This window comes from Halyomorpha halys, unplaced genomic scaffold (genome assembly GCF_000696795.3).
Source record: "Halyomorpha halys isolate HHAL.00 unplaced genomic scaffold, Hhal_1.1 Scaffold200.1, whole genome shotgun sequence".
Taxonomy (NCBI): domain Eukaryota; kingdom Metazoa; phylum Arthropoda; class Insecta; order Hemiptera; family Pentatomidae; genus Halyomorpha; species Halyomorpha halys.
Genome location: NW_027105652.1, coordinates 689,936 through 712,694, shown reverse-complemented (window position 1 = coordinate 712,694; position 22,759 = coordinate 689,936). Strand labels below are relative to the sequence as shown.

General features: G+C 32.6%; 1 protein-coding gene across 1 annotated transcript; it reads left to right on the top strand.

Moving 5' to 3' along the window:
• The first annotated feature begins 11,218 nt into the window (after positions 1-11,218).
• Positions 11,219-22,155, top strand: mRRF1 (mitochondrial ribosome recycling factor 1). The gene is made up of 6 exons (XM_014418540.3): positions 11,219-11,484; positions 12,197-12,343; positions 12,861-13,071; positions 14,178-14,340; positions 18,159-18,244; positions 21,877-22,155. The coding sequence occupies exons 1-5, from the start codon at positions 11,310-11,312 to the stop codon at positions 18,240-18,242; spliced, it is 780 nt and encodes a 259-aa protein (XP_014274026.1). The 5' UTR covers positions 11,219-11,309; the 3' UTR covers positions 18,243-18,244; positions 21,877-22,155.
• Positions 22,156-22,759: the final 604 nt, after the last annotated feature.

The following is a 22,759-nucleotide window of genomic DNA, read 5'->3' as shown; positions in this document are numbered from 1 at the left end:
AGAATCAAAATTGGGATTCGTCATTTCTCCATGAAATTCTCATTCATTTGATATACCTCATTCGTCAGAATCCATCGCACCTGAGGGCCAGAAAAGTGACCTATAGTACCATGATATATACTTATGATTTATTGATATGACAGATTATAAACAGTTCTATTAAGGAAACTGAGGGTTTTCTTAATTAGATAAAGCTAATTTGTTATCTTTTAAATGCTTAATAAAACAGAAAAGAAACTCTTTACATAGTTAGATCAGCTATTCATACCTATATAATAACCTATTCATAAATCATTGCCATGTATCGCTCAAGAATGGAAAAAATATTGTCTTACCATGATTTACAAGGTATACCAAGATATAAAGGGCATACGTATATAGGTATATATGTAATGTCATGCGGCAAAACAAGATTAAGTAATGTATGTATATGTATATTCTCTATGGTATATATTGTATATATATTTGTATTTGTTTGTAAATAAAGATATTGAGAATAGAAAAAAAAAAAAAAAAAGGTACATTTATAAAAACTTGGCGCTGAATTAAATCCTTCCTCTTTGATTGTAATGCAATGCCCTTTGTGTATATATATAATTTTTTTTTAAAGAGTACTTATTTTTCACATTCATTGGTGTCTTCCAAGGAAACCCATCCACTTTTATTTGATTATTCTTTTTTTTTACTATGTGACTAACACCGTACCTCGCGGCTTCACCCATAGATATGACATATACATAGAGATTTTTTAGTAAGCAGTCTCTTCCACTTTAGAAAATCATTGATTAAAAAAATAATTTTTACGAATCCTGAATAGGTTATATTTCGAACGTTTTAGTCTATTTTTGATATCATACTGATTTGATTGTTAGAATAAGGACTGGACATTTTTTCCTATTTCATATAGTTATGGCTCTTTCACCACAAAACTTTTGGCAGCCCAATAAAGCTACAGGAATTTCAACCAATTAATCTAATAAATATTTAAGTGAACCTACTTCCACGGGTTTAAGGGATTATTAATTATTATTTTCAATAAACATTCAATCTGATGCAAAAATCTTTTTTCAATTCGGACTAATAGTTCGTGAAATCAATGCCTTAAAAAACAAACTCTTCACGTTACATATAATCTGTATGTATCAGTGGAATTCATTATTGCTAAACATTCCGAAGGCCATGATGGTGATGTTCGAATTTGAAAAGGTTAGCAAGCTCGCCATTAGTGCTTACAAATGAAAAACGGTCAGTCCTTTTTAAAAGTATGGTATATATTTTTATTTCGTCGCTATTTCAGCAAATCGTTACTCACCCAGGTGATTACATTGATAAGGGTAGAACCCAGTGGTTCCTTAAAAGCCAGCGTAATTAGGCAGCTCCTAGGGAGTCATTGGGGTAAAATTTAATTAAAGCAACCCTTGTACCATGACAGGTCCTGCTTTCCCTAAGTGTTTAAAGCAACTGACTCTGTTATAATTAGTTAATCGAGCAACAAATGCCGACTTATACTTTTGGAATTCAACTAATATGTTGTGATTATTCAACAGTTTTGAACATGGTTACAGATTCCGTACCTCTATCGGATATAAATAACCCTTATTTTTATATATAACGTTTTTCTATTAACGGTTAGTATTTTTGACGGTAAACTATTGCATAAGCATGATCACCCTATGGTTTAGTTCCAAGATGGCCAACAATGTGATCTGTAATTTTAGTTAAACTGGTATTGAAAGGGAGCATACAATTAGTTTCCGTTAAAAACATTGTAGTATAAGTATAGTTTAGTTTTTGGAGCGAATATATCAGTGATAAGGCACTGTGCTAGTAACTCCAAGAGCTCGAATTCGAATCCGGCTGAGGCAGATAATTATTTTCTGTTTCACTATAACCATGAGTCAACCCTGTGGATTCGGAAGCTCTCCGGGGTCTACCCAACCTTATGAAGCGGCACCCTTTTTTACCCTTAATTAGGTAAACATATGTTAGTCGATCGTGAATCTGACCAAATCACTACCTTGCTCAACCGTTGGTTTAGTTACACTACTCCCTTACAAACTACTACACCCCTGACCCTTCATCAGTTATATCAGTACAGATTTAATTTTAATTTAATAGTTTAGTTGAAACCTAGTTTAATATAGAATGGTATTTTCGAAAGATTGCTGATTGACCATGTTTATTTTTTTTTTCACCTCCTTCGCCATTTCTGGCATACGGGGTTCGGCAGCAGAGGGGCAGCGCGCTAGAATTACGCCACTGCCACCAATAATTGTCTTTATTATTTATTGCAGCCTAGAGAGCCTTTTAGATGGTGCTGTACCATATCTACCTTCATCCGTCCGGGTGCCTCCTCCAGCACGCAGCCTCCACTCTAGCCCTCCTAGTCTCAATCTGCGTCTCCTTCTTCATCTACATTTTCTTGTGGCTCGCCGATTCCGGGTGGTCGAGCCCTTAAAGTACGTCGGGCCAACCGCTTCCTTCCACCCGTAGATGAATTCCCCTAAGAAGAGATAATTCTCCTCTTCCATCAAACGAGGGAAGTCCGACTCGGCAAGAGCGAATATCCCGGTTTTCCTCAACAACCTGGCACAGTGTCCTTCCATGGCGGTGCAATGGAACATTGCACAACACTTGGAACCAACACTACATGCTCTGCAGTTTCAGGGACTCCACACGTAGGGCACTGGGGTTCAATGTTCTCAAGTTTTGAGAAGAACTTTGCAGCCTTCCCCGGAACCCACCATGTCCTGTTAGGATCTGTGAAACCCAATAATCTGGGAGGACCCACCCCGCTCTCAGTCTTGAATGAACGGTAGGGAAGAAATTCCTCAGAGTAGCACCCTTCTGGCTCGCCTGCACCGTCCATTCCATTCTTCAATGGAATCCTCTCCCAGCATCTTCTTCCATTCGAGACCTCCATGACCAATCCTCTCTCGGAGTCCCTCCGGTAGCGCTACAAACCCCTCCCTCTTTACTTCATATTTGGCCAAATACTCCTTGAGAATGAGGTCCAGAAGCATCGCTCCAGCCAGCGCCGTGTGTATCAATAAATGGAATTTGACCCGGGTGCGGTCACAAAACTATAAAACTCAAAGAGTAATATTATGTACGATTTTTATTTGAGCCAATGTTTCGTCCCACCTTGCAGGGCTTCGTCAGGGCTGCTTTGACGGAAGTCAAATTCAGATGATATTTTTATTTTTTTACATTTACATGTGTACATTTTGGTATTTTTACCATTTGGTCAAAATGGTACTTTTTAGTATGGTTTTAACATTTACCATTAATTGTAATAATAATTCATTTATCCTTATTTTTTAATTGATAAATTTTAGAAATCTGATTCATATAACAAACAGCAGTATCCAACTTCACAATTTCATACTAGAATCCAAAGGGTACAAGTATTAATTTTTCTATTTCAATTAATTAAATTTAAAAGAAATTTTTTGATATTTACCTGTGCCTGAATCAAATTTATTGTCCACTTTTAATAAAATTGTAAAGTTGAGTGATTTCCAAATTTTGGTACTATACCTACTTAAATGTTTTGTGATCCTGATCATTATAATACTTGAATACTATTATAATTATTTGTCTAATTATCGTTATTATTGAACTATTGGGTGATTTCGAAATTGAGATACAATTTAATTCTAAGAGAAGTAAAAAAAAAAAAATAACATTCCCTAATAATATTTGTTGCATATGTCAAGAGATATAAAATTGAGCCAATTTGAGTGTACAATGTTATGTTATGTTATGAACTATCGCTATTACATTTTATGAAGAGCCTTTCCTCGCACACCAAGTTGTCACAATTTAATAGTTCTTGAGATTACCCCAAATAACTAAATACAACTAAATCCCTATGTTTAAATGTCATCGGTATAGATACTACCCTAGCACCATCTAGTGGAAGTCGAGGTAAAACCTTTTACCGCCACCTGTTAGCGCTCACGCAAAACACCAAACCTCTAACGTATCGGACTTCTTTTCACACTTCGTAGATTATCATTTCTTTTTATTACTTGTTAATTATTATCATGTTATCATGTATATATTAAATATTTATAATTCCTCACAGAGTTCGTGGATGACCAGGCGGTTTCAACGTGTGACAGGGTTGCTGCGGAAAGAGTAATTGATAGCGTACAGAGGACGTTCAAAGAAATCGGTTTGGCATTGAATCCTCAAAAGAGTGTGGGCATCCTCATAAATAAGGGAGAGCTGGAATCGACGAAGCTCTCCCTCGAGAACGGAGATAGCATCCTAACAATGAAAGAAGGCGACACCATAAAATATTAAGGATGCACATTCTTGGGAGAGCTACAGTTCAACGAGGATTCGGTGACAAAGTTGAATATGAATTTGGATAAGCTCGTCACCTCGTGCTTGCTTGAGCCCGAGCAGATTATGATCGACTATCTTCTAAAAGGAAAAGCCCATTACAGGAGCATACTACGCATCATTACTTGACAAGTTGAAGGCAGAAATTGCGGAAGAAACGGCCACATTAGCAGAAAAAGAAAATTCGGTTTCACCAAGACAACGAACGTACCGTCTCACACTTCAGCGGTTTCCATGGCGAAAATCTGCGAATTACGTTTTGAACTGCTTAACCATCACCAGAGTGATCCTTACTCACCAGATCTAGACCCAAGCGACTTCTTTTTGTTCCCTCATCTAAAAATTACACTCGGGGGATAGAAGTTTTCGTCAAATAAAGAGGTAATTACCTTCGTGAACAATTATTTTGCAGAGAAAAACGCCGAGTATTTTTTGAACGGGTTACAAATATGGGAGCATATTGAAAAATAAAAAAAAAAATAGAAAAAATTGTATTTTGTTAGGTCGGAAACTTTTCAGAACACCCCCGTACAACATCCTCTTGTCTTAATATGTACAAAATAACAAAGAGATAAGAACAAAAAAATTAAAATGCTGCAATGCAATGCTCATTTTGAAAAAAGCATTTTCTTTTCAATTAGCAACTTCCAACTAGCATTGTCAAGTGAATTTTTAGCAATTACAGCCGTCTAGGGGACCTTACGGCGTATGGTATAGAGAAATGACTTTGTCAAAGTCTATTTGAATAGAGTAAGCTTATGTTCTTCACCATTATCTGTCTCATCCTCCTCCTTATAAGCCTACATTTTTCATTTTTAGGTGTCTGTTTGAGTCCGATGGATTACCGATGTCATCGTCAATATGAAAATTCACCACAGGTTGAAGTCCCCGATCTGAGTCTAGCAGAATATCATTTCTTGATTTTTGCGGCTGTGATTTGAGTTTTGCCTTTTTTAATTACTTAACAATACTATACTTTCTATTGAAAGTTGTCTTGATAAACGAAGCCGTGATAGAGGAAACTAGAGAACACTACTTATTTTCATAGATCATTTCAATTTCGCAGATTCAAACAAATTGGTATGAATTTACCTCAGTATGAAAGCAGATAACTGACTTAATTATCATATTCAGTGTGTTAATCAATGGCAGTTCCATGCATATTGAGATGTTGAAGACTTCAGATTATAGATAGTATGGGAATTCTAATTTCAGCAATAAATAATTTACTGCTCTAAAACACATTTATTTTCTCAATGTATCAAGTCTTTTTCAAAGAACCCAGAAAAACTTAAATTATTGAGTGTAAAATTATAGAGAGACGATTGTATTTCCATCTTTTGGGCCTTTCAAACGTACTACTTAAAGCGATCGTCAAATAAATATCTAATTATTTGGACAGAATCCTTAAGTAAATCATCCATCGCTCACCTTTCACGTAATATAACTTCATACATACCGTTCTTTGAAATTGAGACCAAGATTGTATCAGATTAAAAAGTTACAGTCCATTATGAATAACCTATTTTAACGCTTAGATTTGCCTGACCAAGAAGATTAGACTGGCCTATCAAAATATGTGTTGGCCCATAGCTGTTTAGTACATTTCAATTGCGGTTTATCAATGTATCTGTCATATCTCTTATCTAGAAAGCCTTGACTTAAAATGAGAATCCCCGAGTTGATTTACCCTTCTAGCCTTTCTATAGATTTTCATCTTTTCACTCCACAAGCATATTGTAAATCAGAGACCAGTTCCCAGAAAACAATACCATTAGTAAGGATAACTTTTAGTCTATATATCCCTTCTAAGCTCACAGAGCAATCGAAGGGTTCTTATATATATGACTGATTAGCTGGGACTACCGAACTTGATTTGTAACTGGAATTGTCAACTACATTCGACCTATCATTAGTAGATCTATACCTCATGAAACGTTTAATTATTTTTGTTGTAGCTAAAACAGCAGTTATGGTAGTAATCTATGTCAATACTTCTAAAAACTAAGGTCTAAAATTCTTCATCGATTGACTTACGAAATTTACAATTTCTAGATACATTTCTTTGTTTCGAAATAAATTCTTCAACGAATTGGTCCACTTTATACTCATCCTCTAAATAGAAAATTTGTAATAAATGAAAATGGGTTTAAAATAAATGTAAAGGAAAAATAAAGATGTTTACAATAATATCGGCAGTGGGAAACCCATTTCACACAACCTCTTGCCTCAGGCCAACTGATTAGGTTGGAATTATTCACTGCCTTCAAGTCACAAATATACTGATGTATTATCAAACATGGAAATATTAATTGACTCACCTTCCTCTCTATTTTCAAGCATACGTACAATTGTTCTTGAATAAAATTTGATTGTTCCTTCTTTTGATTCTATCCTCGTCGCCAATGTAATCACAAAGTGCCGGATTATTATTATTACAGTAAAAAAAAATTAATATGCAATGAAAACAGTAAAATATGCGTTAAAAAATATAAAACATACACCTGAAAATATTCAAATAAACAATAGGACACTACTATGCTTACAAAAGGTTCTGAATAAAAAAAAAAAGAAATGGGTAAAAGGATCGAAAATTAAACAAACATTATTTCAAATTCTGTTTTTGTTTTTTATTTTCCTAGAAACAAAATATGTACATAATTAAAACTGCTAGTAAACTAAACATAACTCGCTTTATACAAAAATATCAAAATAATAAAAACTTACAAATAGCAACATAAAAGCAAACCGTCAATTATTATATTCAAAAAGGATAACCAATTGAAATAAATGAATCAGGCACGAATTAATAGAAAGAAAATTAAAATTAATATTAATAGATGTAATAATATTTATGTTAATATTAATTAATTATGATAATATTAATTATAGATGGCTTAAAACAAATCATCTAACCAACAAAGATTGTCACAATTGGCTCTATGCTAGCTTAGATAATAATAATAATCTTTATTTATTCTGGAATTGATCCCTCTAGAATAATTTACAGGCGTCAAAAATAGGCTTTAGAGCCTTAGAGTAAATTACAAAATAGAGATGAAATTACAAGATGTCATAAAATAAAATAATACAATGAATTAAAAAATATACAAATAAAAACCTTAATTAACAGAATATATAAAATAATGATAAAATAAAACCACTTGTCAAATCATAAAACATAAGAGGACTTCTGATAGTAAATAAAAAGAAAAAAATGATAAAAATCAAATACAATTAAACTAAAAAATAATAAATGAAAAGAGATAATTTCTGCTAGTGTACATATTTACAATTATAAACGAAAATCTAAGACATAAAATACAGAAAATATGTAGAGCTTTTTTGAAACTTTCAATTGTTATTCTTACAAAATTGGGTGGACAGAAGGTAGTCGAAGATACGGGATTTGAAGATTGGAAGGGTATTAGAACTACGAATAAAGGAGGGAATAGAATTCCATAGGGAAGAGGAACGGATGAGGAAAGATCTACCAAAGGCTACGGTTCGACGGGCAGATACATATAAGTCTGAAGGCCGTGAGCTGGAATGCACTAAGGACTTTATAGAGAAAGGAAGCAAGGAAATATTTACAACGGAAGAAGGGGTAAAGCCACTTCAACTCTTCATAAAATCGGGTGACAGAGGCGTCCCCGCCGTTATTGGAATAAGAGGAATAGTTTTCAGGAGGTGATTGGATCCTATTACGATTGCCTTAGTCTTCTCTGCATTCAACGTAAGCTTGTTTTCTTGTGCCCACTGGCTAATTCTATTCAAGTCTTCTTAGATCTTCTCCGTAGCAAGTAATAGGTCAGAAGGTGGGAAGGAAAGGTAAATGTGAAAATCATCTGCGTAAAAATGGTATTGAGAATGTTGTATAAGGATGGGAAGGTCATTGATGTAGATAGCGAAAAGGGTAGGGGATAGCTATGAACCCTGAAGGACGCCACACATGAGGGGTAATAGATAGACTTCAAGCTTATGGTTTTCATGAAATCAAAAGAAATACCATTTTTAAAGACTAAAATTAATTACCTTCGGTATACTGTTGAGAAACAAAATTTCAGAGTATCCTTCAAAGGTAAAAGTAATTATAGAAGCACCAAAACCGATTCGTGATGTGAACAGATTTTTGGGAATGGTTTCATATTATTCAAGATTTATCCCAAATGCTTCAACAATGACTTCCTTCATTCCCTTTTAATATCCTACAAACATCTTCAAGAATCCCGAGTTCTTAATAACCACCTCTTCTATTTTTCCTTTCAAAGCTTCTCCCACAAGGCCTGATATTGATGTCTGATGGGGGGAACTAGTCCGGCAAGTGGGCCTAGTGGTCCTTTTTGCCAACCCCTGGCGGCGACCAAGGTTGCCGCCGCGTACTAACCTAGCAGGAGGTGTCAAGATTCATTTCTTGGGACCACCTAGAGATACATACTAACTGCCCCAGGTAAGAATCGAACCCGGCGATCTGGGACCTACAGTTATCGAAGAAAGTATTTACACACTAGGTTTTTTTTTTTTTATTATTATTATTAAATTACGTATTCATGCAATGAAAACCCCTATTACTTCAAGAATAAACAGTATATTCATAACTTATAAACTATAAATAAAATTCAAATGAAAAACTTCTTTAATAAAAAAACAAAACATCAAACTTATAAAAATACAGAACAAAGGTATTTGGAAATCTTGCGTTTTATTATTTATTTTTTTAAATTTAATATTTTGTATGAAGTCCGTTGGCATCTATTGCCGCTTGTAAACGTCTCGGCATTGCGTGGACAAGGTTTTTAATTAAATCCGTCTTAATTTGATCCCATTCTTGCTGTAAAAGATCCTTGTGTCTGGTGTCTTCCAGTTATTTGGTGTTTTCTAAAATATGCCACAAATTTTCAATTATGTTTAAGTCAGGAAATTGTGGAGGGATATGAAGTTGTTGGCGAATGTTAAATATTAACTACTCTTTAGTTTTGCTTGCTGTATATTTCGAATTATTATCGTGCATAAAAATATATGGATCCTGAATTCCTAATTTGGCTGCACTGGCTAGCAGATTATGGCGCGAAATCTTGGCATAACCTCTGCTTCTAAAATCTCTTCAACAGGCACAAGATTTCCTACACCATTATAAGCAACGCATATCCAAACCATTACACTCCCACCTCCATGTTTTACAGTAACTCAGACGTTTTGCTTCCTAAATTCTTTACTTTTCATACGCCACATCGTCTTTCTGCCGTCAGATCCAGACAAATTAAATTTATCCTCATCAGAGAATAATACATTTTCCCCAAAACTGATGGGCTTGTTGATGTAATCCCTAGCAAATAAGAGGTTTTTTTTGCGATTGGTTTCACTGATATAAGGTTTCTTTCTCTGGACCTTGCTGTAAATTTCTTCAGAATTTAAAAGTTACTAATTGTGCTCGCACAGACCCCAAAAGGCGATTCGACCATATCAGCTCGGACACCTGCACTAAATCCGGGAATTTTGATCGCCTCAATTTTGATTTTTCTTTTTATCCTCTCATTTACTTTCTTTGGACGTACTTTGCACCGGTTATTTGCAGTTGTACCTCTTTCTTAAAATCTCTTAATTACATATCTGACGGTTGAAAAATTAATACTTAACAAATCCGCTATTTCGTGAAACTATTTTCTTTGATTTCAAGCACTTAGTTCAGCTGTTTTTGGCATTAGGATCGGTTAAATTAAAATGAACTTAATAGATTGAAATATTTCATAATACTAATAGAAAAGAACGGGGATATATTCAAGTATACAAACAAGAGCAAGTAAACAAACAGTGTGCAAATACTTTTTTACTTGTGTTTATATTACGTTTAAATAAATTTTTATTATGATCAATATTTTTAATTGAAATTACACTGTTTTTTAACAAGCTTTAATTTTAATTTTCATTAAGGTACCTCAAATTATTTTATTATTATTTAAATGCATTATATAGAGGAAGGACAAGGTGTGAAAATACTTTCTTTGGTCAATGTACGCCCCTACCCGCATGGTCTGGTACATTAAATATTCTTTCTTTAAATTGCTTTAATAATTTTAATTAAACTTTCAACTAATAACAGATTTGTTACCTGAATATTACTTCAACTTAGTTGAAATATCACTAAGATGGGAGAAATAAAGCTAAGAAATCTTTATGAGATAATAAACTCTCCAATAGCTAAGTCACATCATCTTTCCTCCACATCACTTGTCCCTTGTTTCTTCTCCAAGTTTCTTTCTTCCATTGCTGTACTATTATTTTTATCTTGGAAGAAGATAGTTGACCGTATGAAGTAGATTGGAGGAAGATAGTCCAAATGGTTGGAAGCAGAACTTCATTTTTACAGACCCGACGAAGCCCTACAAAGTGAGGTGAAACGTTGTTTAACAATAAATAGTTGTCTTTTTCTATTTTGATACCTTTATTGACCGCCATCCGGACTATCTTCCTCCAATATTATTTGTATCCGTTGATTTATTAGAATTTTAAAAATGTCCAAAACAAAAATAACATAAGGTAAACACGAGCTATGAACAACTAAGCTATCAAAACGACAACATACTAAACTGTTTGAGCTCTGCTTGTTTGTTGCGTGACGTCATTCACCAATTAGCAGACCTATAAACTGGCTCTCAACCATGTTAAATACTATCTCGTTTTAACATGCTAAAAGATGGAAATATTTCTCCATTTAATACAACTTTTTCCATTTGACATGTTAAACTAAAGATCATGAATACCCCTACTGTATATAGTTTTAATTAGAGTAATCAAAAATTGGTGTAAAATAAGTTGCTTTTTTCTTCTCTTGGGCTCTTGGAGTACTACTTCTAAGCTAATAGGTTCACTTGTGGTTATCGAGTAGGTTATAAACTCACTACTGTCCTATCAAAATCTTCCTATCTTCACTTGTACTCTTATCATTTGGATGCACTATGTTCAGACCGGTTGTTTTAAGACTGCTTGGTAATAGAATTGGTCGAAATTGTATTTGTCATCCTTCACCTGTTTGTGGCAGCACTAAACTTTTCATAGGACAAAATTTAACAAAACAGCATAATTCAATTAGATATTATGCTAAAGGAAAGAATAAAATTAAGGAAGATAAAGGTAGGTTGGTTTATTCCTGGTAATTTAATAAAGAAGTTTCACTTAAAACTTTTTCTTAAAGCCATGCCTCCTGTAGGTTCTGTCTAGGTTCATTGTGTGACTTTAGTCAGCTATATATTTAAAGTTTAGCTCTAATCTCATTTTTTTTAATTGATTAATCCATGTAAAAGTTCCTCTTAAATTGGCTTGATCTCCCAAACCCATTGCTGCTGTGATAATATTTAATGTTAGATGATATGCCTCAAGTGTCCCTCAAAATCTTTATTTATTTTTCAGTTTCTAATCTTAACTCCTTTATTCATGTAGCTTCTCTGTTCTCCTTTGAAGATCATTTTTATTGAATTTGTGTTCCCCATAGTTTTTAATTTCTTGCTAAACTTGTCTCAGACAAAATCTTATCTAAATTCTGTCTAGCAAAGTTCACCTTCCTAGCCCAACTTTGCTTTCTTATATAAATCAACTTTATCATAGCTATTAAGATAATGAAATATTTTTAAAATGTTATCTATGTGCCCCATGTATTTTATTAAGATGAAATTTAGAGATTTTTAGCATATCACTCTAATGTGTTTTTTATAATTCAACTGAGATTTACCAAAAATATATACATATTATATATTTAGGTTTTTGTTCCAATGTTTTGAAACCAAATTATTCAATTTCAATGTTGTTAGGTTTTACTGATTTATTATGTAATGTATTTGTTTTATAGGAAAGGGGAAAACTAAGAATATAGAAATTAATGAATCATTACTTGGAGAAGTGATAAATTTTGAAAAATTTAAATCTGAATTAGAGAATGCTATTGCGAAATTGAAAGAAGTTTTTATTACACAACTTTCATTGAGATCTTCGACAGGTAATTGAAGTATATTGATTAAAATTAGTGAAAATATGTAATAGTTTATGGTTTCTATTATATCAATTTACTGGTAATATGAGTGAATAATAGTAAGTGAGTAATAGTCAAATAATGAATCACTGGTAAATTCCTTCATTAAAAAATAACGTAAATTTTCCCTGGTCTTTAGAGTTTCAACTTATCAAGTGTCATCTATGTTATAATCTAATAAGAGAGACTCAAAAACCTGTTATTCAATGTTTAATTTAGAAATAAAAATTTTATCATACTCAGTTGAAGAATGTATGACCATGTTAATTTTTTTCCTTTAACTTATTCCTATTATACCACATTTCCTTTATTATGTATTAAATGAAGATTAAATTACGCTTCTCATAAAACCACCTTGCATTCAGATATTGTATCTGAAGATGGCTTGACAGGTCGAAATATTCTGACTTCACCATTGATTAGAAGAAATTACAATTTCCCATTTAGCTGAGTTCTGTAGGTTAATAGTTTTATTATTATTTAGGTGCAATTGATAACTTGGTGGTTAAATTGGAAAATAAGAAGTATGCTTTGATGGAATTAGGGCATGTTATAAGAAAAAATCCCAAAACAGTTATTGTTAACATGAGTCAGTTTCCGCAAGCTATACCAGCAGTGTTAAAAGCTATAGCTGGTTCTGGAATGAATTTAAATCCTCAGCAAGATGGAACAACCTTATTCATTCCAGTCCCCAAGTTGGTATATTGTATATTTTATATATTTATGTGAGGTATTATATTAATCAAATTAATACATTGAGAATAATGTTTGTTGTTGATTTTATACTATAACTATAAGATTAGAAAATTATACTTTAAGTTATAAACAATATATTTTATAATTATTTTTAATACACATAAATTGGTTATATTTATACTATGAAAATGTACTGTAATACTTCCAATTACTTTATATTTCATATATAGGTAAGTCAGGGTTGCCACCCATCTCGTATATCCTGGGATGATCTGTTTTTTAACTCATTGTCCCGAGTTCCACCTACCCCATTACAGGATAGTATTTTTCCTATATTTCATTGATTCTTTTAATTTTAGTTGGAAAGATTATTTTTACAATATTAGATACACAACTGGATGTGTTAGGTCATCAAGATGATGATTCACATCTGAATATAAATTTTCTAGTTTTAATAGTTTTTGGTCTTTTTTCCTAGTTCTTACTTTTTTTTTTTTTGTCTATTTCTATTCACAATAATATATCTAGTCAAGGGGAAGATGTCTTCCGATGTTTTCAGTATTTAGTTTTTTAATGTACTCAATTTTGCTACCATTTTATTTTAAGTTCCTTAAAAATATTTTTGATTTTTAAATTGTTTCCCTTTTCCTCTCTGATTTCACTTTTTGTCTCTTATTTCTTTTTAAAAAAGATGCCAATCCTAAAGTAAATTAATATATATATAAATATACAAAATATTACACATTAAAATTTTAATCTATAAAAATCTTATTTACAGTATATAATACATATTATTAGAGATTGTATTATTATGAGATATTATATGTGTATATGTTATTAGATATTACATTCTTAGAGTTACTTATTGAAGTTAGTACATCTGAAATCTATTATAAAATTTAACCAGTAAAAAATTGGAAGGATGATCACGCTACTAACTACATATTGATGCAGTCACTGTATTCTGCATCAATGCGTGCATGAGTGGATGTGTGAGTATATCCATGCATGCGTGTTTCTGTTGCCTAAATATCTATATAATCTGTTTAAAATCATAACTCTACATTGTATTAAGTTAAACAAAATTTATCTTTTCATGTCATAGAGTTACCAAAGAGTACAGAGAAGGTCTGGCCAAAAATGCCAAAGCCCAATTTATCAAATCTAGAGATGCTATCCATATTATTCAAAACAAATACTTAAAGGCAGTAAAAAATAAAATGAAGGAAGGTTTGTCTGAAGATACGGTTCATCAGTTATCAGATCAGGTAAGGAAGATATAGATAGACATCAGATAAATATAAAAATAATTATATCAAAACCATCTGATATTGATAAAATTGTATTAAAGATACTAACACTAAATGTACTAATTCTTCATTTTTAATTTCCTTATCTCATGTTTCTTTGAATTTAGCTTTTGCCAGTAAACAGTGCTGAGTTTATTTACTTCCAGAGTATACCTTTTTTTGTTTAAAGCTGAGTGAAGTGTTATTCGCATTGGGTAAGTTGCCTTGCAACCAAAATACGTTTAAAATTGTCCATTCATTTCATTGTTTAAACTGACATCCCTATTTTTAGTTTTTCCTTCAGTCATTTCATTTAATGATCACAATAATCATACATAACAATCAGTATGTAGCAGTCCTACTCAGTAAATTACTGAAATGTGGCCCTCTTTAGGAGATTTACTAGATATTGATTTGTGTTTTCCTTTGACTCATTTTGAGTGTTTTTAGAAACCATTTGTCAGCAATTTTTAAGTGCAAATATTCTTTTTTCAATACTATTATATGTATCAAATAACCAAACGACATCTTTGAAAATTTGTTTTTATGTGATAAAAGAAGAATAGAAATTGTTTGTTACTTTTGTTTATATTTGAATGATCCTGCTTGGACTGATTTTTCTTTCTTTTTTTTATGTAGTTAATATTATTGTAATTATTGTTATTCATTATAAAGTCATATGTTTATATTTATTTGACTTCTTTTTTTTCTTGTGCAATTTAGCTTCGGCTTGTTGGTGGATGCACATTATATATAAATAAATAAGAGCCTTTGAGCATGTGTCATTTATATCATTGATCTTCTACAAAATAAGTGACAGTAAAACCAAAGATAGATGTTCGGAGGAAATTCTGTCTAATCATTTAAAATTTTAAGTAGAGGTGGAACTGAGAATGCCCTGTCCTCCATTTTCTCAGTATCCTCTCTACTTCAAATTTTGAATTATCTCCATAATGTACCTGTCTTAACCTTACAATCTGAACATCTATGTTTGGTTTTACTGTCATTCTGACTGATCTAGTTGAGGTCCCTTAAGAGGTTTAAATGTTTCGTCAAGATGGCGAGCAAATAATTGCTTTTCACCAATATCACCTACGGAAGGAGAACCACAGGAATTGATAAGAACGTATAATGAGATGAAAGAAATCATGATACTAGAAACTTTCTCTCCATTTATTAAGCAATTAAAAAAATTATGAAAACTTTTGGTAGTTTTATATCTCATTTTTTCATGAAATTGTCATGATAGCTTATTAAAGTTATGTTATGTTGTTTATGATTAAAGTTATATTGATGATTTAGGTGCCCTTTGCCGTATTTTACTATTTAGTATAATCAGGTGTCATAAATTTAGTGGGGGAGAGTGTAATTATCAATCTTATCCACCATTATGTTAGAAAGGAAAATAACCCAGCCTGAATTTTGAATTATTCTTACCACATGATGTGCTGTGTCATAGAAGTTTTATGTCATGTGTCAGTATTGATTGAAATTGAATCTTGAACTTATAACCTCAATTTTTCAGGGGTATTAGTGATAGGTGTGTAGTTTTAATGATTTTTTCGGGAATGTTGGGTGTAATTTGTGGATAGGTCAGTTAGGTTCTTTATGGATCAGCTTTAGAAGGAGGTGTTTCGTACTCTGGTGTACCTGGTTTTTAGTGCCCTAGTCTTTTCCGTTTATAAATTTGCTACCTATAGAATGTAATCATTAAACATTTGTAATGATAAATTCTTACCTGGAGGACAGGAAGAGCTGTAATAGCTAACGAAAAAGGGCATTTATTCACCATTATAGAAGTACATTTTAGTCTTATACTTGTCCGCCACCCAGACCATCTTCTTGATTTACTATTAGATTAACTATTAACTCATAATATTACCATTGTTATTTTTTATGGATGTGCATAATCTTCACTATTATCATTGTTAGTGATGTCTTTAAAAAATAATAAAACTTGGTATAATAGTTGGGTCCCTTCCACATCTGAACGAAACTCAAGACTCTTCTGAAAACATATTGATATACTAATACACTTCCTTTTTTGTCTATATGGCTCTATAAAGCTTTCTGTATGGTGACAGCCGCAGTTACATAGGATTGAAAATACTTGCCAAGACCCATAGCGTTTAGTGAAAGGTACCCGACCGTTGGGTTTTTTTTAAATTAAATTATTTTATATTGTAACATTTTTAGTTTTTTATATATTAACATTAACTAGAATTTGAATGAATGTGCATCAGGCATCGATACTTTAGTTAAAGAGGTATGATACTTTGGTAGTATTCCAACATCTCCAAGTATCTCCGTAATATCTACCAATTCAGAAGTTTAGTTGTAACCAAGTAAACACTGTGTAGTTAAGTTAGGTTTGAAAATCTTTCTAGTCCATTTTTCTATGGTTTTTGTTTGAAATTTGATAACATAGTTTATGAAGGATGTGCACGCTTATTAACTGAACGATTTGATGTAATGTTGGAATAACTCATTGAAACACCTTGTCATTTAATGTTTATACTAATAATTGTATATTTGTAACCTCCTGTGTCATGTTTACGTTGATATAAGAAAATTTTGGTATTTTTATTTCCATTTAATTTGTTTATATTATGTCTGAATGATGTTCTGTCCCAATAATGTCTAATCTCCTATTACCATGATCAAGTAAGATCTACTTTACTGTATTTCTTGAGCAAGTATAACTTGTTGACAAGCTTGAAGCTATAAAAAATGGGATAAAATTGTAGTTAACGCCTAAAACATTATTAGGACTTCCTGATGACTTTATTTAAAAACCAACTGTCAATTATACATGTTAAAGGAAGAAATGTGGATGCCCTCAAGTAAAGTTGTGAATATATGCTAATGCACAATGCAGTTAATTCTCATAATGGCCACTGCCAGCCCTGCCATTTAAGGAGGTTAAAAATATGATAAAATATTACTTATTTATAATCTTTAAATTTCTTTCTTGAGACTGGCAATATTTTACTAAATAATTCAAAAACACTATCCAAATTATAGTCTCAAAACATTTATTTCATTCACACGTCCTACGTTTCGGCCAATTCGGCCATCTTCAGGGACAATCTTAATTTACTATGAGACATATCATTTAACCATTTAAAAAAAAACTCTCCATACAGGCTATTCTGCCCAGGTCAAAACATTTACATCTAATATGTCAAAAATACAAAAAACACAGTCAAATTATTTCTCTTTTACCACAATTTATACACTATATCTATAGTGTATAAATTGTGGTAAAAGAGAAATAATTTGACTGTGTTTTTATGTATTTTTGACATATTAGATGTAAATGTTTTGACCTGGGCAGAATAGCCTGTATGGAGTTTTTTAAAAGGGTTAAATGATATGTCTCATAGTAAATTAAGATTGTCCCTGAAGATGGCCGAATTGGCCGAAACGTAGGACGTGTGAATGAAATAAATGTTTTGAGACTATAATTTGGATAGTGTTTTTGAATTATTTAATAAAATATTACTTTAAGCTCAAATTATTTCAAAATACTCATGGAATATTACTGAGTAATTTGAGACATTAAATTAAATATTGGTTTTGTAATTCACTCAAAGAATCGCCCATGCTATGAGCAGGTTATGTGATACCCCAAACACTGTACTTCATTTGGCTTTGATGCATTCGGCTAAAAACAGTACTCTGTCTCCTAGTATAAATACGAAATGCATTTTAAAGAGGATATAGAACTTAGGATTCATAATTGTAGATTTCAATTCAGGTATTTTATTCTATTTAAAGTTCTTAATTTGTTTCAGATTAAATACCTTGGTGATATGTATGTAACAAAGGCAGAGAAAATGTTAGAATTGAAAAAAGCTGAACTTCTTGGAGAAACTTGAAGGTATACCCTATTTTATTACATTTGTTTTAGTTGATTATACCACTAAATGATTTTCAAAACATAGTAAATAGTTTTATATAACTTGATTCAACCGTAGGTGCATCGTTATACTGTATGTATGTTTGTGTGAATAACCATAATGAGTATTGATTTTTTATAATAGCAATTAACTACAGCTGAAAAACATAGAACAATGAATTGTTTTGAGGTTTACCAACTATATGAAAAAATATTTAATTTGATATTTTTAACGATAATGAATGGTTTTGGGTTGCTGTTAAATAAATTACTTCCTTTTACTGCCCCTGAAGTAATAAACAATCTACTATTACTTCAGCGAGTATTATGATGTTCAAAATGTATCTCCACCATATAAGATAGAAAAGATTGAACACTATGGCAGAATTAGGAAACTAAACATCAGTAGCAATATATCAAATCTACTTTAATAGAGGTAAAAGTATTTAGCAGTTATTTAAAAAATTATAAAAATTTCTTTTTCAAAATCATAAATTTTTCTCAGTTAAAAAATAAATTCATCAAAAGGTAAATTTTGTTGATCAAAGTTAAAATTAGGAAGTCTAAAACCAATTTTAAAAAATATATAAAAAAAGTACGACTACTACCCAGGAAGGGTTTTTGGTTTCTGTATTTGATTAGGAAGTTGTTTTGTTTGTATAATCAGGATCACACTCAACCAACATGTTTTATCTGTATTTATAGAGGCTAGATAAAGGGCCATCAGCAGTGGAGTCTATTATGTCTGTCGAGGCTTAAATGCCAAATTTTCAAAATGTCTTCATCCAAATTACCTTTAATTTTTTTTAATTTAAAATAATTAACCACCTTTCATAGCTATTTGTATGATGAGTATAAGCTATCAACCTATTTGACAATCAACTAAAGAAGAAAAAAGTAAAAATGTTTTCCAGGTTGAAAATAAATTTCTGGAAACACAATAGTAATACTGGAAGATTACTAGGGATTCCCTGCAACGTGGGGCGAAACGTTGGCTCAATAAAAATAGTATAATCATTTACTATTTGAGTTTTTTTGACCGCACCTGGACCATATTCCATTCTTCAATAGTAATACTGGTTTTGCTTAACCTTTAAATGAAAATATATTTAGGTTGAAAAAGGATTAATTCAATTCAATGGAGATTGGTAAGTGAAAGTTATATGTTGATTGTTATGCACCAGATATTTTTTTAATGAAACAAGAACATTATTTTTCTTCAGTTAAAAATTCTCAAGAATTTATTTTTGGGGAAGATGCCAAAATAAATCTGTCCTAATACCCCAAATGGTCTATTGAATTGTTTTAAGGTAGCTATGGTTTGACGGGAAATTTGGGCAATGTGTGGTTTCCAGGATAAAGTTTGATCAAAAGTGATACCAAGATTTTTGACCGACGTATGGAAGGAGATAGGAGTATTGTTTAGGAAAAGGTTGGGGGGTCCTGGGATAGATTTAAGGAGAGAGGGAGATCCAATTATGATAGCTTTCATCTTTTCATCATTTAAAGTAAGTTTATTATCTGTTTCCCAAGTGCTTATACTATTGATGTGTTCTTGTAGTTATTGAATGAAATTGAGGCATCATAAGGATAGAAGGAAAGGTAGATTTGTAAGTCATTTGCGTATAGATGATACTGGAAATGTTGGATGGCAAGTGGAACATCATTGATAAAAATGGAGAAAAGAGTAGAGGATAGAGAGGAACCTTGAGGTACACCTTTAGAAAGAGACAGGGAGCTAGAGGGAGGATTATTAGGAATAACAACGTAGTGTGAACGACCGGTAAGGAAGGATTGAAACCTATGAAGAGCTCTAAATGATAAAGAGAGACCGTGAAGTTTAGAAAGGAGGATATTGTGATCGACGGAATCTTAGGCTTTGGAAAAATCAAGGTCTTGAGAGATTTTAATAAGACCAGACTGAGTGGAAAAGCCTGGGCAGAAACCATACTGGAGTTTGTTCAAAAGGTTATTTAATTCAAGAAATTGGGAAAATTGGGATCGAACTATACGCTCTAAAGGTTTGGATAAGTTTGATAATAGGGAAATAGGGCAGTAATCATTAGGGGTTTCTGTAAATCATTTAGAGTTTTAGTAGATCATTTTCAATGTAGAAATCAATAAGTCATTGCCCACTTTCATTTTTAGTGTGTTCTCCATCATGCGGTCCCATCACTCCATGTGCTCTTAGATGATCCTTGTGTGTTCTAGCATTGAAGTATTCCATTACCACTATGCTTCTATTGCAGTTCCTAGCTTTGGTGATCATTTGTTTAAGGTCCCTATAAAATAACTCTTTATCTAGGATGTTAGCATCATTTGCCGGGGCATAAACTTGTATTAAAGCCCAATTCCCAATCCTCAGCTATTTGCTGCAATTATGTGTGGACTTACTACTTCCCATTCCACAACTTTGCTGTATAGTTCGTCTTTCAATATAAAACCTACTCCTTCTACTGCTCAGTTTCCTGGTAAGACTCTAGAGTATATCAAACTGTGGCCATTGTTCATTTTTATTTCTCCTGTTCTTTTTCTTTTTACTTGACTTAATCCCAGGAAGTCCATCCTATATGTCATTTCCGCAATGACCTCCACCTCCTTGTTGGCGAGTGATCCCACATTCCATGTTCCTAAACGTATGTGCTTATCAGTGCCGAAGGAAACGACACTCCTTCTAGACTGTCGAATTCCGAGGCTTGCTGCTGCAATTTTCTCTAAATTGATGATTATCTCCTACGGTGATTAACCCAGTAGGAGAGGCCCCGTATCCTCGGGATAATTGGCCTTCCGAATACTTATGTCCCCTCAGGAGTAGAGGTGGCCGGGTTATACCCCACCCCCCACTGGGGACCGTCCACGGGTCTTTATTTAATTTATTCAGACCCTCCTAAGAGGGATCCCCCATCTGCCACTCGGGGCACGCACACTCTAGCGGGCAGGCTGTGCCGAGAGACAGTAAGATTTAACAAAATAAATATTCAAACAGAAGATTTTAGTTATGATAGTGATACTGATATTGTCCAACCAAGAAGATATTGTGTTCTTCAATGTCCACAAACATGGGCGTAGGCAGGATTTCACCAAGGGGGAAGCAGACCTCAACCCATTACACACACATAGGAGCCGCGACTCCCCCTGCCTATGCCCATGTCCACACATACATATAAACCAAATTTCATCATAATGCCTTACTTGGTTCTATAGTTGTACTACATAATATCACTATTCCAAACTGTTTGTTTTTGCGAAAAAAAAAATGGTGTTAAGTTGCTGGTAATTAACTTCCGAAACGATCCCGAATGTAAATGGTTAAATTACCCATATCAGAAAATAAAAACCTAGTTTTGAACTGTAGAGTTTTGGTTTTGTTTGTTTCCAATTGTAAATGTTCTGTTTTTATTATATGGATTTCAAATATATTCCATTTTCGGAATTTACTGACTGCTCTGCAAATATGTTAATGAGTATATATGTTGTCTATGCTATAATTGATTAGCTTTAGATTAGTAAATTAAATTTTCGTAAATTTATGATTGTTAATTTATTTAATTATCCTTTGATTATTATTAGAAACTGATAATTATGTATTAAAACCATTTTATATTTTATTGCAGAACACATTATAGGAAATCTGTTTTATTATGTGATTTGGATACCAAACAGAATCTTTTTACCAATAAAACCGAAATGTTGGTTAACATGCCTGAAAAACTGAATGGAATAAATTGAATTCATCTAACGTAATAAGTATTTCAGTGATACTGGGTGGCATCATTATTTGTTTTCAAGCACTGTTTAATGATCAGTACTATTTTGTTATATTATTGAAAAATTGAAGGAAATATATGAAAATTGTTTTCTTCAATTGTGTAATAAAGTTGATTTTTTTTTTATTTCTGTTATCCTTCTTTTTATTGTTATATAAAAATCTTATAACAACTGGTGCGAAATGGTATGAAGACTTATTACTCATGGTACTCGTTCCCTGCAGAATTTAATGTTCTTTAAAAATTAAAAAAAAAAAAAAATCTGTATGACTACATCCTATAAAGGGTGAGGGGTTGCACGATGTCACCTTTGGTTTAAAGATATTTCAGTAATCATTCACATGCTGATAGAAGAGATGACTCTGGAAGAGATGATAATGATGGACTGTTCTGAAATTCCCCATCTTTCATGCTGCCATTTTCCCATCTCTGCTTTCTTTTATGCATCTTCTCCCCTCCTCCCCTCCTGCTTCTATTACGGTAGGACTCCTATATTTGTCGTACGTCACTCGGTCATCCTCTCCTATGCTTTATTTTTACAGTTCTAACCGTCGTCAAACTATGACGATGGCTAGTCTGTTGTCCAATGGTTTCCTTCTGCGTTGGTTTTCAGTGTTTTTGTGAATATCATCCACTGATCCTCCACCGTGTCATCTGTTTCTCTTACTTCCACTGAGAGCTTGGCTTCGAGTTGCTACTAATAGATTTCTCACGTGGTGTCCTTCTGCTT

Bases quoted from the DNA above. Each gene is read 5' to 3' on its own strand.
- mRRF1 (XM_014418540.3), top strand. From the start codon at position 11,310: ATGTTCAGACCGGTTGTTTTAAGACTGCTTGGTAATAGAATTGGTCGA. The intron at 11,485-12,196 runs GTAGGTTGGTTT...TTTGTTTTATAG, and splicing joins TAAAATTAAGGAAGATAAAG to GAAAGGGGAAAACTAAGAAT. The intron at 14,341-18,158 runs GTAAGGAAGATA...AATTTGTTTCAG, and splicing joins TTCATCAGTTATCAGATCAG to ATTAAATACCTTGGTGATAT.